General features: G+C 44.4%; 1 protein-coding gene across 3 annotated transcripts in view; it reads left to right on the forward strand.

Annotated features, from left to right (window-relative positions):
• Positions 1-17,550, forward strand: part of ABCA4 (ATP binding cassette subfamily A member 4) — a 132,350-nt gene that overhangs the window by 78,135 nt on the left and 36,665 nt on the right. For all 3 annotated transcript variants that reach the window (XM_058716508.1, XM_058716510.1, XM_058716511.1), the window contains 9 exons: positions 158-295; positions 1,283-1,476; positions 2,799-2,883; positions 5,648-5,853; positions 6,215-6,263; positions 10,804-11,051; positions 13,401-13,525; positions 14,008-14,106; positions 14,932-15,118. In XM_058716508.1, the coding sequence (XP_058572491.1) occupies positions 158-295; positions 1,283-1,476; positions 2,799-2,883; positions 5,648-5,853; positions 6,215-6,263; positions 10,804-11,051; positions 13,401-13,525; positions 14,008-14,106; positions 14,932-15,118 (1,331 nt within the window). The remainder of the gene's footprint in view (positions 1-157; positions 296-1,282; positions 1,477-2,798; positions 2,884-5,647; positions 5,854-6,214; positions 6,264-10,803; positions 11,052-13,400; positions 13,526-14,007; positions 14,107-14,931; positions 15,119-17,550) is intronic.

Raw genomic sequence — 17,550 nt, forward strand, 5'->3', positions numbered from 1 at the left:
CGGACCCCACTAGGTTTGAACACTATATAAACATCTAAGGAGGCAGCGTCAAGCTGCTGCTGGTCTTAAGGTAACCCCCCTTATACCACAGCCCTGGGCCTTTCTCTTCCAATCCTCCACAGCTCTCATGAACCTGTTGCCTTGTGCGTACCTCTAGGTGGCATGCAGAGGAAGCTGTCTGTTGCCATTGCCTTCGTGGGAGGTGCCAAGGTGGTTATTCTGGATGAGCCTACCTCTGGGGTGGACCCCTATTCGAGACGCTCAATTTGGGACCTGCTTCTGAAGTATCGCTCAGGTAATAGCCACTGCTCCGTGCCCTTTCTTCTCACTGAAGCTCTATCTGTGATCTCCACTCTCATTCCTGGTGCTCTGTAACTGAGTATAGTTAACAGCCATAACTACACTCTGATGGGACTTCAGCAGTCACTCGAGTAAATCTAAGTTCCCGTGGAAGCCTCCTGAAGTTTTTACACAAATGTAAACAGGAATCACTGATGGAGCAGACTACTTCCCAAAATATTCTAAAAGGTTCTCTCAACCTGCGGCCCTTCTGTCTGGAACAATGTGTGCAGCTCTATGCAAAATTCCTCCTTGACTAAGAAAACCCAGGTCACATGCAGACATCCCAAGGAACTCCATAACTGTCAGATGGTCACTGAAGACCAGGTGTGAGGGTGACACGCAGGTGTCCAGTGCTCCAGAGGACTACTGCAGATAGCAGGGCAGTGTCTCAAAATGGGACCTTCTTTCCTCTATCCCAGCACCTTCCAACCAGAGGGTGCAGATCCAGAAAGACAGCAGGCAGAGCTCAGAGTGCCCATGAACAAGACGGCATGGGTGAATCCCGTGGTCAGTTTGCCATCCTGGAATCCTCATTACTGTTTTCTTTTAGTGACATCTTCTGTTGGTTTCAAAGGGTGTGTGTGTTCTTTGCAAAGATTATAAGTGCAATGCTTAATGCTCCAGAGAATATGCATATGGAACTCAATAGATGCCAATTGCTATAATAAATATGTCCCATACATGGTGATTTATTTGAATCAGGTCCAATGCCAGATGAAGAGATACTGTGTGTGACAGTGTTTTACAACATGCAAGATGCTGTCAAATGTTAATTGTTGTCACCATTATTCCAGTTTTCTGGACTTTGCCACAGAATACCTGTTTTTATTTATCAACTTCAAATTTTTATGCCCATGTAAAAGGGAGGTTACTCTACATCCTCTCCCATCCAGCCTTGCCCAGGCCTGCCTGGTGATCCCCCTGACCTCTGCCCTTGCAGGCAGAACCATCATCATGTCCACTCATCACATGGATGAGGCTGACCTCCTCGGGGACCGCATCGCCATCATTTCCCAGGGAAGGCTCTATTGCTCAGGCACCCCACTCTTCCTGAAGAACTGCTTTGGCACAGGCTTCTACTTAACTTTGGTGCGCAAGATGAAAAACATCCAGAGCCAAAGAACAGGCTATGAGGTATGTGCCCAGGGAAAGAGTCCGTTTTGGGTGAACAGAAATGTACAGTGTGGTGCTGCCATTCCAGACCTCTCTACCCAAATCGGGCTTTCGTTGTCGCAATCAACCTCTTTGTTTCTGAGACTGTTTGCAGATTTTGATAAATGGACATTTCGAACCCTCCTACAGAGATGCTTTACCCTAAATGAAACAAGTAGTTTTAAACCTGAGATTATTGTAGTCCAGAATCCTAAACTACACACACGGTGTGTGCTGCAATGTAGAAGTGTCTCAGTCTATAAGGTTACACAGTTTTAAGGAGAGTGGTTATTTAAGCTTCCTGTTTTTCATTCTAACATTTATGTTCCCTAATTATTTTTTTTTAATTTTTTTTTAATGTTTATTTATTTTTGAGACAGAGAGAGACAGAGCATGAGCAGAGGAGGGGTAGAGAGAGAGAGGGAGACACAGAATCCCAAGCAGGCTCCAGGCTCTGAGCTGTCAGCACAGAGCCTGACGTGGGGCCTGAACTCACGGACTGTGAGATCATGACCTGAGCCAAAGTCGGATGCCCAACCGATTGAGCCATCCAGGTGCCCCTTATGTTCCCTAATTAAACCCAAAGTCCACTAGTAAATGAAAGCCAAGAAAAGGCTTTCTTGGGGACTATACCCTAAAAATGGTGAAGCCAAACAATACCAATTAGCAGAGACCCCCTCAACATGTCAGGAGACGAAGTTCAGGTCTGGGTAGCAAGGTGGACAACCAGTGTCATCCTGGGTAAATTCCTTAATTCTTCATCATCGTTGGTTTCCTTGCATGCAGAAAATGAAACTGGTTATCTCTGCTTCTGCTTATCAGGGATGTGGTGAAGATAAATCAGGTAAAGCATTATGAATGTGCTGTGGACTCCTTGAGAATAGACACTGTTCACATTTCAGTTGTCCCAATTATTATTTTGTAGCATTACCTATGCCTCTGGCCACTGTGGCGTAAGTGTTCCTGCCTCTAGGCTTTCTAGGTGGATTTCCACAGCCCAGTGTGCATCCATGGGGAAGGAGGAGCACAATGTCTCACACAGGCAGACCCACAGCTGTCATATTATAATGGCAAGCCAAAGGTATCCTTTGAGGTTCTACTACTCTCTGCCTGACTCACACACTGGCCAGGATAAAATCAAATAACCACACCCTCAGAATGCTCACATGAAGCAATAAATTCAAATGGTGACAGAAAATCTGTTGACCACTTTTGGTGGCCAGAAACAAATGAAGCTTGGTGGTGATAGCAGTCAGCATCAGGGAGATGTTGTCATTCAAGTGACTGAATCTTGTCTGTTTCAGGGGACCTGCAGCTGTGCATCTCAGGGTTTCTCTACCAGGTGTCCAGCCCACATAGACGAGATAAGTCCGGAACAAGTCTTAGATGGTAAGGAGTGGGGCAGGCTGTATCTTGGTTCTTGTCTGGTGATCATCTCTCGGTGTTGTCGGGTGTGTCCTGTTGTCATAGGCTTTAATGGGGGCAAAGAGAACACTCTGTGTACTTCTCAAGCCTGTGCTCATGCAGTTGCTCATCTTTTTCTTTGGCCTTCCTTCTCCTCCATTCCCAGAGGAATTTGAAAAATCCTGGGCCTAAGGGCCTCTTCTCTTAAATGAGGAATACAGTCTATGTTCACTCCTTGCCCTGCCCACTCCCTTCCTGGGTCCTTCTGCCTTGGCTGCAGGTGGCATTAGTGTCTGAGAAGGGCTTCTCTAGGTGCCAGGTGGGCCCTTCTGGTGAAGCCATGGTGACATACAGTCTCATAGTGAACTATTCCAGAGAGATTGCACGGACTGGATGCCGAGTTACACATCCCTGTTACACTCCTGACCTTCCCCTCAGCGTCCCAACTTCCTAGTAGTTCTCCCTTGAGTTAGGGTGCATTAAAACTCCTCAGGAGCACCTCCACCTCCAGGGAGAGGCAGAAGAGAGGCTCTCACCATAGGCACTCACCTCACAGGATCTGACCTCGGGGACCCCAAGCGTTTGCCAACATCTCTCACTGTTCTCCATGAAGGCCCACTTCCATCCATCTTCTGGGGTATCTTTGCAAATGGAATACCACATACCCCATATCCCTCAGAGGGGGCAAAATTCAACCCGTGTACTGACTCAGGTTGATGATAGGTGGGGTTAGGGGAATCTGCTTATCAAAAAAAAAAAAAAAAACAACAAGTTTTCTTTTTTAATTTTTTTTTCTAAGTCTGAGGAATTTACTGATTAAAATCTGATAAAACAAGAAAACTGGACACTATTTATATTCTGTGCTTGAAAGTTGAGGGAAAATGTCAAGGTTTGCCTCACGTTTCCTCTCTCGCCCACTCTGTACTGACAGAACCTACAGTGAACATGAACACATCCTTTCAGGATGACAGCTTTATGTCTTTCCCTAGCCTGCCTTGCTGTGGGTCTCTCCCTGCTTTCTGAAGGTTCTTCCCAGGAGGAATCTTGGTCAAGACACTGATAGTTTTTAACAAACCAATGCAGTGGTGCACCAGAATCAAGTTGGAAACAGGGACTCCTGGCTGGAGTAATTTTTTTTTATATTCCTTTATTTCTAAATAAATGTTTATTTTCTTTGACTAGAAGAGGGATGCTGTGAATGGTAGGAAGCGCAGTAAGTTGTTATGCCCCAAGTAAGCGGAGGAATATCATTCTATTCCCTAGTTAGCTCCTTGAAGGAGGACCCACAACTGAGCACCACACACTCACTGACCTCTCTCTGCCAGGCGCTATGAGCCCTGCTGCCCTCCAGGACTACCTCTGGAAGGCTGACACACATGACTAAGACACAATTCCTGGGAATCCAGCAGCTTCGGGCTTGATTTCCTTCCTCAGAGAACAATGAACATGACCCCTGGAGAGCTGTTAGGGCAAAGCTGCTTCCTCACGCAGGGAGCCCTCCAGCCCCTGTGTGAAGTCATCCCAGAGCTAAAGACAATTGAGTCCACTTTACAAACTTGACATAAATCAAGCCTTCCACTCCAGGTAGCCAGAAGGACATGGGTTTGAAGCCATGTAATCCCTCCACGTGGGTAATTTAGAACAAAGAAAGCAAAGAACCCACTGGGTGACCCTCACTGAGAGGATTGTCTTCAGAAGTGCATGAGAGCTGGGTTCTGAGTCCCTACAATCCCTCTCCCTTTGACCTCCCTCTCAAGATAATAGGGAATCGCTTTTCATATATATGCTTTAAAATTTTAAATTCGATTCTAGATGTTAAAGTAATACATGCTTATGCATAAAATTCAATTCTGACTGTACGAGGGTGTCAGGGAAATACTTGTCACTGGACACTTCCTCATGCCCTATGTTGTGCATGCCACACTCCCTCCCCTCAGCCCCAGTCTGACTCCACAGCTTCTCAATCCCCTTCTGCATTTCCTGAGATCAGGGTGTTATAGTTTGTTTGTTTGTTCATTTGAGGAGGCAGGTACAGTCCCAAAGGAAATGGCACATTTCTTCAAAAAGTTAGACCAGGCATGGCTGTGTGATTTGGGAAGGAGAGTTCTCACCCAGCTTGGTCATCAGTTCCAGGTGTACGTCTTACACAAGTCACCTGTAGCTTGGGCCAGACCAGGAAAGTGAAAGCAGCTTTGACTTAACCTTCAGGCTCGTGGTGAATAAGAATGAATAATAACAATGATAAAAGCTTTCTTACTAGACATGATGTTCATGATAACAATAGCAGCTAATGCTTACCTAGGCACCAGGTACATCATTCTAAGTGTTTTATGTATATGAACTCATCCAGTCCTCATAAATAACAGTAAAGTGCCTGGCTGCCATTATTTTCCCCTTTGCACAGATGAAAAAAGTAGGGTATGACCTGCTTCCTGTTACATAGCTTGTAAGGGACAGACCATTTGATTGAAAAAAGGAGAAAACTGGGAGGGGGGTGTTACATGACCTCCCCAAGTTTGTCCAGCTAGTTAGTGGGGAGTGCTTTTGCTTACATCTTCCTCTCCTCAGTGCCCTTCACTGGGCCAACTGGGCTAAAACCGGATGGGCTGGAGCATCAGTCCTCTGCGAGGGTTGTGACTGAGGAATGAAATGCCCCTTGCCCAGATGGGAAGAAAGGGGATATAAGGAAGTTCACAGTCTCCCAGGTTCTGGTAAACAGAGTTGCCAGCAGTCTCTTTTTGTGTCCTAGGGGATGTGAATGAACTGATGGATATGGTACAGCACCATGTTCCAGAGGCAAAGCTGGTGGAATGCATTGGTCAAGAACTTATCTTCCTTCTTCCAAATAAGAATTTCAAGCAGAGAGCATACGCCAGCCTTTTCAGAGAGCTCGAGGAAACACTGGCCGAACTGGGGCTCAGCAGTTTTGGAATTTCTGACACTCCCCTGGAAGAGGTAAGGCAGAGATTCTAGCTGGTTCCTGTCAGGTAGCAGAAAAGGTGGCTCTTTGCAAATGTCTAACACTAGAGGAAGTTTTATATAAGGCAGAAAGCCATAATTCCCCACCCAAGCGTGGTAACTATCTTCACTTTTGGCTCACTTCCTCATACCTTTGTCCATACAGAAACGTGTCTTACGTAGTTGTGGTCACTGTGTGCATACACTTTTATATTTATAGAAGACTGTGTTCTTAGATAAATCGTAATGTATTTTCCCTCCATTAGGAAGCAGTACCCAACAAAACTGAGCTTGGGTCAGACTTTTTTCTGAGAATGGAATGCCTAAACCACATGTTCTCTTTTTTCCTTCTTGACAGATTTTTCTGAAGGTCACGGAAGATTCTGATTCAGGACTCTTGTTTGCTGGTACGGTTCCAGAGTGTGTAGCTTGTTCCCTCCCCACACTCCCCAAGCTCTATATTGAAAATCTAAGGAAAAACTCATGAAACAACAAAGCAGGCAAATACTCCTCCACGGTACTTATCTGACCTGTCAAACAATGCATGTTTTGCATTCTTGGCTCCTTTAAATGACAAAGGAATGACAAACGGAATTACATCTGGGTGGAAGGACTCTAGATGAATCAGGATCCTTAAGGAGTTCAGCCCGGGAGCTTCACCACCCCCAAGCTTCTCATCCCACTTTCTGGTCTCCTGTACCTGCCACATCACCATCCTCATCTGCTCCTCTTACCTCCACCAGGCCTCTGATTCACCCCTGTCTGCATGAGTGACAGCCCACAGAGTCCCTAGAGATAATGGCGACAGTATGCCATCTGGGATCTTCTGTCTTTTTGGAGACAGATAAAATTATTCTGAGCCTTCATTTAGTGCCCTCTGGAACTTTGAAACTGTGGGGACCATAATTTCTGTGAATTCAGGGGTCTGTCTTCTACATGTGTGAGCCTGGACACCAACTAGCTCCTCCTGTGATTTCTAAACCCCAGAGCCACCCAAAGCGTTCATGAGTGCACTTGACTGTGGAGGGTGGAGGACAGAGAAATGGACATGTAGGAGGGATTACATGCCACAGCACAGGCCACTCTTGATAGAACAATAGGGGTCCGTCCACACTGATAAAATCCTTGATCTGGCTCCTCTCTCTCCGTTCTGTTTTCTTCTCTCGCACTCACAGGCAAAGCTGAATGGCCATTCTCCTTTGCTGCCTTGGGCTCCTGTGGTTGGTTATCTCTTTCTACCCAGCGTAGCATATCACAGTATTTTCCCGGGCAAAGACCATTTCCTCCCTGTAAAGTTTCTGATGCCAACTGTTAAGATAATGTGGTTTTCATCTTGCTTCATAAGTGGTCCCAGAAGTCTGTTTATCAGTTATGCCTAGAACTACCAGTGGGCAAATATGCCAGCCCAAATGTGCTCCCTGACCCAGGTAGCTCATGTGGCAGCTAGAAGAGGTGGGCATCCTGGCAGAGTGGGGAGGGAAGGCAGTCCTCTGGAGAGAGTGGTAGCAGCTCACCACAGGGCCCAGCTTTTCTTTCCAGCTTTGCAGACACAGAAATTGAATTCTCTCCCAGGTCACTAAGGCAAAGACTTACGTTAACCAAGACCAGAATGAAAATAAGCGAATTTATATCAGAAACTATGATGGAATCAAGAGTTGGGGCCTTTTATCTGCACAGAATACTCCTTAATAATTAGGTCTTCTCAGGAGAATATCAGAAGACTGGTCAACCTGAGCATAGAATAGGATGTTCCAATGAGACATGCAGGGGTAGAGGTTAAGAGTATAGCTTTTAGAATAGGGCAGATGTGCATAATTTGCTAATTGAGTGGCTTTGGGTAAATACTCAGCCTCTTTGTACCTCAGTTTCCTTATCTGCAAAATGGGATTAATAACAGTATCCACCTGTTAGGATTGTTGAGAGAATTAAATGAGTTAATACACGCCAAGTTTTAACACAATGTGTGATTTCTGATTAAGATTTAGCAACCATTATCTCAACATTTACAAATCTTTTACTTAGGGGCGCCAGGGTGGCTCAGTCGGTTAAGCATCCGACTTTGGCTCAGGTCATGATCTCACAGTTTGTGAGTTTGAGCCCGCGTCAGGCTCTGTGCTGACAGCTTAGAGCCTGGAGCCTGCTTCGAATTCTGTGTCTCCCTCTCTCTCTGCTCCTCCCCCACTCATGCTCTGTCTCTCTCTCTTCTTCAAAAATAAATAAAAACATTAAGAAATTAAAAAAAAATAAATCATCTTTTACCTCAAACTAGTTTAGCCATTTATACTTCAGGGAGCACTTAACATCCATTGTTTCGATTGTCATAATCTTGTGAGGATGCCAAGGCATGGATTAGCCCCACTTGGGGGAAACTGAGCTCACACAGATTGGATGACTTACTTTAAATTTTTTTTTTTTTTTTTTAACGTTTATTTATTTTTGAGACAGAGAGAGACAGAGCATGAGCAGGGGAGGAGCAGAGAGAGAGGGAGACACAGAATCTGAAACAGGCTCCAGGCTCCGAGCTGTTAGCACAGAGCCCGACGCGGGGCTCGAACCCACGGACCGTGAGATCATGACCTGAGCCGAAGTCGGATGCTTAACCGACCAAGCCACCCAGGCGCCCCTGGATGACTTACTTTAAAGTCACACAGGCTTCTGAGTCTTACCCCTGGTTTTAGCTCTCAGATCTAGGAACCTCAATTCTATACTCTCACTGCCTCCCATTTTTCAGATGGCTAAATACATTGTTTTTAATTGGCTCAGTTTTAGAGGATGATGTTTTCTGATCATGTTTCCAAAGTCTGAAGGAACTTGTAGCTGTCCATTGGGTCACAAGTTGCATGGTACCAGAAGGGTCAGTGCTACTTCTGAAGGTGTGGCTCACAGCCAGTGACCGCTAGAGGGCAATGGAAAGCCAGGGACAAACATGATTCTGACCACCCTCAGCTGGCGCACTCAGCTCTGGCCTGAACAGTGGGCTCCAGTCTGGATGGGGCATCAGAGAGAGAGCAGAGCTCATGGGATAGACATGAGGAGAGGCAGCACGAATCCCGCCAGAGGAGGACCAACCACAGCAGACATCAAACCTGAGCCCTGATCAGGGAAAGGAGGCGGAGAGCTGGGGCTCTGGCACCTGGTCGTCAGAGAGCCTAGAGAAGCCGGGATAGTGCATTGCAGGTGCAATAAGTGTTCGCTGAAAAGGTGACTGGGCTGGCCCAACTCCCTTTGCAGCTGCCCTTGTCCTGGGGGACTTCAGGAGGGTTAAGAAAGCAGCTGAAACCAACCAATGTTCCTATAAGCTCTCCCTTTATGTCCAACAACACGTTCTATAAATGAACCTTAATCATTGATGATAGAGGCGCCTGGGTGCCTCAGTTGGTTAAATGTCCGACTTTGGCTCAGGTCATGATCTCACTGTTCATGAGTTCAAGCCCCGCATTAGGCTCTGTGTTGACATCTTGTAACCTGGAGCCTGCTTCAGTTTCTGTGTCTCCCTCTCTCTGCCCCTCTCCCCCTCAAAAATAAACATTGGGAAATTTTTTTTTAAAAATCAGTGATGATGAACTATATAGCTTCAACATAACTAGTGACTTGCAGTGAGTAGTTTTTAAAGCACATTCTCATGTGTTATTTCATTTAATCTTCATAACGACCCTGTAAAATATTTTCATTTTCATTTTACAGGTGAGAAAGCCCAGATTCAGATAGGATGAGTCACTTAGCCCAATTTGTGCATCTACTAAGAGTCAGGATTCAAACCCAGGTCTCCTAACCCTAGTTCATTAGTCTTTCCACCACTTCTCAGTGGCCTCCAAGAATTTAGAAAGAACCAATTCAACTCTTAAATCCACAGGTTACACAGGAATATATTTTGCTGTTTAAAGATTCAAATAGTAAAAAAAGGCTAAAATCACGCTTCACCCTCACCCCTCCCCACCCCCCCATCCCCGCCCTTTATCCAGCTCCACCTCTGGAGTGGTAACTGCTTTAACAGTTGGTGGGTATTCTATCACAGCCTTGCAGTTACAGATGTGCGTATGTATGTATAAGATGCATTTTGTTGTATATGATAAACGTGCTACCTAACATAAATATGATCTTATTACACATATCGTTCTGCAACTTCAATTTTTTTTTACTAGTTATACATTTTAGACCTCTCTGTCAATGCATTTATATCTATCCTCTTTATCTACTGTAGAGAATTTTTGAAGGATTTCAGGTGATTCTGTCGACAGATGATTTACACCAAAAAAAGACCATTTTTTTAAGTTTATTTATTTTGAGAGAGGGGGAGGAGAAGAGAGAGGGAGAGCGAGAATCCCAAGCAGGCTCAACCCTCAGCACAGAGCCTGACACAAGGCTTGACCTCACAACTGTGAGATCACAATCTAAGCCAATACCAAGAGTTGGATGTTCAACTGACTGAGTCACCCATGCACCCAAAAATAGAATTTTATTTTATTTTAAGTAGGCTCCATACCCAATGTGGGTCTTAAACTCATGACCCTGAGTATAACAGTCACAGGCTCTACTGAGTAAGCCAGCTAGGTGCCCCCCAAAATAGAATTTGTAAAAATTTATTGACATGCCTGAATTGATATTTTGTTGCTGATTTAAACAAAAATTTAATGTTTTATTTATTTTTGAGAAAGAGACGGAGTGTGAGCAGGGGAGGGGCAGAGAGAGAGGGAGACACAGAATCTGAAGCAGGCTCCAGGCTGTGAGCTGTCAGCACAGAGCCCCATGTGGGGCTTGAACTCACGAACTGCGAAATCATGACCCAAGACAAAGTCAGACACTTAACTGACTGAGCCACCCAGGTGCCCCTCTTGCTGATTTCAATGCAGAGAAAATGAGTTCAGTGAGAAAAAAAACCAAAATGGCATATGGGAGCCAGACCCTGTGAGTATTTTTCTAAATTACTAATTCAGTCTTTCAAATCAGGTGGTGCTCCACAGAAAAGAGAAAACACCAGTCTCCGACACCCTATGGAGAAGGCCAGACAGATTCCCCTGGGCTCCAATGGCTGCTCTGCAGAGCCAGCTCCTCACCCAGAGGACCACTCTTTCTCGAAGCCAGAGGAACGCAGCCGGCTCAACACAGGAGCACAGCTCATCATCCAACATATGCAGGCATTGCTGGTCAAGCGATTCCACCACGCTGCTCGCAGCCACAAGGACTTCCTGGCCCAGGTACTACTTTGGGCCCTTGCCTGTGCTTGGTTGCCGGTGGCCAAGGCCTGCCTGCACTCTGCCGGCCTTTCCATCCTCTCCTTGGCTTTCTCCTGCACAGGAGTTCAAACACAGCAATGAGCACCCTCTTTAGGTTCTATTGGCTTTCTTTGCTCCTTGCCAACCCTTTATTTTGGTTCTTAGTAACATGAAGATCCTTTGTAAGCTTTTAACCTCACATAGCAGAGAAAATAAAATAATAGTGATTGTTTTTATTTTTGTTTTTAAGATTTTTGTTTTTAAGATTATTTTTATTTTTACAGCAAAGGGTGAAGTCATATTTTCATTCATTTTTGCATTGACCCTACATATCAAGGTCATTGGCCTCTTTTTTCTTTTTATTACTTTTTTATTAACTTTTAAATTTTAATTCCAGTGTTATTAACCTACAGTGTTCTATTTGGATCAGGTATATCATATAGAGATTCAGCAATTTTATATGTTACTCAGTGCTCATCATGACAAGTGCCCTCCTCAATCCCCATCACCTGTTTCACCCACCTTCCACCACCTATCCCACCTTTGGTAATCATCAGTTTGTTCTCTGTAGTTAAGAGTCTGTTTCTTGGTTTGTCTCTCTTTTTTTACCCCTGTGCTCATTAATTTTGCCTCTTTAATTCCACATATGAGTGAAATCATATGGTATTTGTCTTTCTCAGACTGACTGATTTTACTTAGCATAATACTCTCTAGCTCCATCCATGTCATTGCAAATGGCAAGATTTCATTGTTTCTTATGGCTGAGTAATATTGCGCTGTCTACATACACCACATCTTTATCCGTTCATGAAACGATGGATACTTGAGCCGCTTCCATTGTTTGGCTATTGTAAATAATGCTGCAATACACATAGGGGTGCATGGATCCTTTGAATTAGTGTTTTTGTATGTTTTGGATAAATACTCAGTAGTGTGATTACTGGATCATAAGGTAGTTCTATTTTTAACTTTTGAGGAACCTCCATACTGTTTTTCACAGTGGCTGCACCAGTTTGCATTCCCACCAGCAGTGCATAAGGGTTCCTTTTTCTCCACATCCTCGCCAACACTTTTGTTTCTTGTGTTTTTTGATTATAGTCATTCTGACTATATGACTAGTATGGGTGGTATCTCGTTGTAGTTTTGATTTTCATTTCCCTGATGATGAGTGATGTTGAGCATCTTTTCATGTGTCTGTTGGCCATCTGGATGTCTTCCTTGGAGAAATGTCTGTTCATGTCTTCTGCCCATTTTTTAATTGGATTATTTGGTTTTTGTGTGTTGAGTTATATCAGTTCTTTATAAATTTTGAATGCCAGCCCTTTATAGGATCTGTCCTTTGCAAATATTTTCTCCCACTCCATAGGTTACCTTTTAGTTTTGTTGATTGTTTCCTTTGCCGTGCAGAAGCTTTTTATTCTGATGTAGTTTCAACAGTTTATTTTTGTTTTTATCTCCTGTGCCTCAGGAGACATATCTAGAAAAACGTTGCTATTTCTGATGTCAGAGAAATTAGTGCCTGTGCTCTCTTCTAGGATTTTTATGGTTTTGGGTATCACATTTATGTCTCTTCTCCATTTTGAGCTTATTTTTGTGTATGGTATAAGAAAGTGGTCCAGTTTTCCCAACACCATTTGTTGAAGAGACTGTCTTTTTTCCATTGCTTCTTCTTTCATTCTTTGTCAAAGATTAATTGACCATATAATTGTGGGTTTATTTCTGTGTTTTCTTTTGTGTTCCATTGATCTATGTGTCTGTTTTTGTGCTGGTACCATATCATTTTGATTACTACAGCTTTGTAATATAACTTGCAGTCTGGAATTGTGATACCTCCAGTTCTGTTTTTCTTTTTCAAAATATCTTTGGCTAATATCTGTGGTTCCCTGCAGATTTTTGGATTGTTCGTTCTAGTTCTGTGGAAAATGCTGTTGGTATTTTGATAGGGATTGCATTCAATCTGTAGATTGGGCACTCCTTTTTTTCTTTTTATTTGTTATTCAGATATGGAAACTCTGGTTCACCTCTGGTTGAACATTGGCCTGCTTCAGTGCTCAGGATTGGCCTACTTCAGTGGCTTCAGCCATTCTTCAGTGGCTACCAGAACATTGTGCTTACTGCTACACAGCTTGCCTTTGCACATCTTCCCTTGTAATGTTCCCCAGAAGCCTGACCTTCTTTGCCAGGGGCCTAGTTATGAGGCTACGAGATGTTTAGAACAATGAGTGTGTGTGTATGTGTGTGTGTGTGTGTCTGTGTGTGTGTCTGTGTGTTGGTGTGGGAGTGTGTCTTTAACATACCACAGCCCACATTGCCATGTTTATTTTCTAACAGATTGTGCTTCCGGCCACTTTTGTGTTTTTGGCTCTGATGCTTTCCATCATCGTCCCTCCCTTTGGTGAATATCCTGCTTTGATCCTTCACCCCTGGATGTATGGGCAGCAGTACACTTTCTTCAGGTGCATAGTCTCTCTCATCCCTAAAGGTCATCATTCGATCCCATGGATTGTGGGGCTCCCAGGTCAGACTGCGTGGTGGACCTTCACCTTTTGACTCCCTGGGACAGCAGCTAATGTGGTAGGGGTCCTTGGACTGCCCTCCAAAAGGAAGTTAGTGTACCTGCCACTTGGAAGTGGTGATTCCAAGTGGACAATCAGGACTGCCAAGAGTAAGGAAAGAGAAAGTAAAGTTTGGGTGAGTGGGTTGAACTCCACCTTTTTGAGGCACAGACATGATATGGCATCAGATCACTGGGCATGTCTGAGTAGCACACTCCCTTCTCGGAAGACCTCTGACCACTCCTAGGCAGCATTCTGTGGCTTGTGTATGTGCCCGGTATGTAGCAGCCATTCAATAAATACTTGTCAAGTTGCATGTTGGCTGCTTTGTCCCTATGTCCCAGTCACGTGTCTGTCAGCTCAGCCCCTGTCACTCTGTCTAGTTTGGACCAGCCAGGCAGTGAGCAGCTTGCAGCACTTGCAGACGTCCTCCTGAACAAGCCGGGCTTTGGCAACCGCTGCCTGAAGGAAGAGTGGCTTCCGTAAGTCTTTGCGCACCCCCGTCCTACCATCACCAGCTGCCCCTCCCGGGGAGGGGGACCCTTATGGTGGGGTTCCGGGATGGCAGGTTGAGAGAGGCTCCACCTCAGTGCAGCTCTCTATTACATGGGTGCTTCCATATCCCTCACTGTCCCCCAGCCTCTCTTTCGACACCCATGCGCAAGGGTGTCACCACTTCTTAGGAAGCCCCTGCATCACCGGCAGTTCTGTATTTCTATAATTCTCAATATAGAAAGTTCCATACTGAACTGACATAAGCTTCCCACTTATTTGAAAGGAATCTGAACAGAGAAAGGAAGGAGGTGGGGGATGTGCTGTTGTTTAATTGGACCAAGAGTGGCATTAATTACATAAATGGCTAACTTTCAATTATTGCTGTAAGTATAGAGAAGGGAGTTATAGAAGGCAGTTGAAACCCACCAAAAATCCAACAATTTAAATATAATTGTAACTGCTCTCATTCAGTATTTTTCAGATATAGATAAGGGCCAAAATAGACTAATTTCAAACTCTTATTTGTTCTGTTTCTCAACAGCTAGAGGTGCCAGAAGGAAGAAAGCAGATAAAACAGTCCACAAAGTAGATAATTATTGCCCAGCCCCACACCTAGTCAATCAACAAAATTCTAGTCTTGATTTTTTTTTTTTTTGAGCAGAAACTAACCTCCCAAGAGTAGAAGAAGAAAATGCATGGGTCTGAGGAGAAAGAGGAAAGGCTAAGGAGAGGGTTGGGCATTATCTCTCATTTTTAGGGATTTTTTTTATCAGCTGGAGCTGCTTGTGAAATATTTTTTTGCCTTCCATGAGGGAGTACCCCTGTGGCAATTCAACCCCCTGGAAGACTCCGTCTGTGTCCCCAAACATCACCCACCTGTTCCAGAAGCAGAAATGGACACCAGACGACCCCTCGCCTTCCTGCAGGTGCAGCACCAGAGAGAAGCTCACCATGCTCCCTGAGTGCCCAGAGGGCGCAGGGGGGCTCCCACCCCCTCAGGTACCTTGACCCTCCATGGGAAACCAGGGGCCCCGAATCTGCCTATGACAGCAGGGATTAGGGAAAGTAATACACTGTGCCTCCTGAGTTTCTAGCCAACTAACATTTCAAACTGACAGCTGAGTGAAGAGCCAGGTGAGTCCTGGGGTCCTCTCAGAAAGGTGCCAAAAGGCTCTAACACAGCCAATTAGAGAAGTATCCAATAGCTTCATTTTCCACCAAGCACTGCCTCTTCATTCTAGTCAAAAAAACTTTAAACATTGAAAAAAATATACAAGTCATGTATGCTTGTTACAAAAAGATTAGAAAATACCATTAAGTCAGGAGAAAAAAATCATCATATAATTGGAAATAGCCAATAACCTTTGCTTTTTATCCATCCAAACAGGATTATATTCAAAGTGCTGTCTCAAAACCTGCCATTTTCACTTAAAACATATGTTCATGTCAATAAGTATCCATTTGCATCATTGTTTTTCATGCCTGCATACTATCCCTCTGTTTCGATTTATTTTATTTAACCTCTCGTTGAACATGTGAGTTTTCAGTTTTTTCCATTATAAGCAGTGTCATAGTGTCCATTCAAATGCATATGTATTTGCACTCTTGTTAACAACCTAATTAAGAAGTTTATCATGTGCCACGTAACTAACATGCATACACATGCATGCATATGCACACACAGACACACACAGCCACCTATGCTTTTCTCTGAGCAGCATCCTCTCTTGGGAGTTCTGAATCCCTTAATGTATCACAGTGAGTCTTTCCCAGGGGTTTCAGAGACAGTGAAAGGGGCCAGAGGAGTCTCATCCTGTGTTCAGTTGCTAACAAGCCCCACAGCTGACTTGCCCAGAACTGGGCCTTGTGTGGCCCTCTCTAATGATTTGCCACTGACTGATGATTCCCCAACAATCATAGTGTAACACAGTGGGACGAGCACTGGTGTTGGCATTAGAAAGCCCTGGGTTGGTTACTTGGCCTTTCTGAGCCTTAATTTCCTCACTTATAAATTAAAGGTAACTACTTATTTGATAGCATTATGTTGAGAACTCAATGAAATAATGTGACTAAAGAAACTGTAAACTCAATTGATGACAACCTCAAGCTAACAGTGAGTAAAATAAGAGGCAGTTTGTTTTTCTCTCATGTGGAAGTTTCTGCAGGCAGTCCATGACCTTGTGTTTTGTTGCTCCTCTATGGTAAACACGCCTCAGCCTCACTGCCCAAGATGGCAGAATCTACTTCTCTGGCAGCAGAATAGAAGAAGGGATGAAGAAGAGAGGACAGTGTGCAAATACACCATCTTTTAAGAAAGATTTCCAGAAGCTACCACACTGCACTTTCTCTTGTACATGATTAACCACAACTGAACATCAAGGCAGACTAGGAACTATAGTCTTTATTCTGGGTGGCCTTGTACCCAAGATAAAAGTATGTTACTATGGCCTACAGCAGAAAGTTAGAGCACATAATGGGGGACAACTGAATTTTACCATAGCGTCAGTCACAGTTGCTGGCCTATAAATGATTCTGTGTTTGTGAGCATCCTCCTTTCTCTTTTTTTATGCTAAAAGCATATGGCTTTATACTTCTCAAGCAATATGTTTTCCCCTTGAATCACAACTCAGCCACTGTAGCATCATAGAGATCCCATAGTAGGGAATCAGGGAACTTGCCCCAATTCTCTGTACCCCAAGAGAAAGCTTTGCTTCTGTTGTGATTACTGAGGGGCCCTGTGACCATGTCCACTCAGGTATATCCAGCATCAGGACACTGAGGGTGAGACGCTGGATGTCAAGTCCTTGGCTGGGAAGACAGGAAAAGAAGGCTAAGCATAGTTGTGTGAGGTTTCATTTCATCCGTGAATCCTACCTTCAAGCTGCCCGCCTAGCTTAGGAACTTTTTTCAGTAGTTACTCCTTGGTCCCTGGGCAGGGTGGGCTTTAACAGACCACCATAGCTGAGTCTTGGGAAAAGACGAGCCAGTTCCTGTGATTTTTTTTTTTTTTGGTCACTTCTGCATTTCCTCACTATCATTAATGCTTCTCTTGGAAACAAAATTGAATCTCAGGCATCTGCACAGGAGGTGCCCTGTGTGTGTGTGTGTGTGTGTGTGTGTGTGTGTGTGTGTGTCACATACTCATATTTATACCCACTCACCCTGTTCACTCAGACACACTCTCCTATTCAGCCTGAAATAAGGTCAAAGGGTATGGGCTTCACTCAGAGGTAGTAAATTGTACACATCAGGAAAACGGGGATGGTGATGCAGTCTTCTCTAGGGTCCCTTGCTGCCCTAATATTCTTTGAATGGTGGTGGGCCCTGAGGTGGAAGTGCTCCATACCTAACTTCTAGAATGCACAGAGATCAAGTTGTAGGAGTATTTTATTTGACAGAATTAAAAAAAAAATTTCTCACAAATTACCAGG

Source organism: Neofelis nebulosa, chromosome 2 (assembly GCF_028018385.1).
Source record: "Neofelis nebulosa isolate mNeoNeb1 chromosome 2, mNeoNeb1.pri, whole genome shotgun sequence".
NCBI classification, from domain to species: Eukaryota; Metazoa; Chordata; class Mammalia; order Carnivora; family Felidae; genus Neofelis; species Neofelis nebulosa.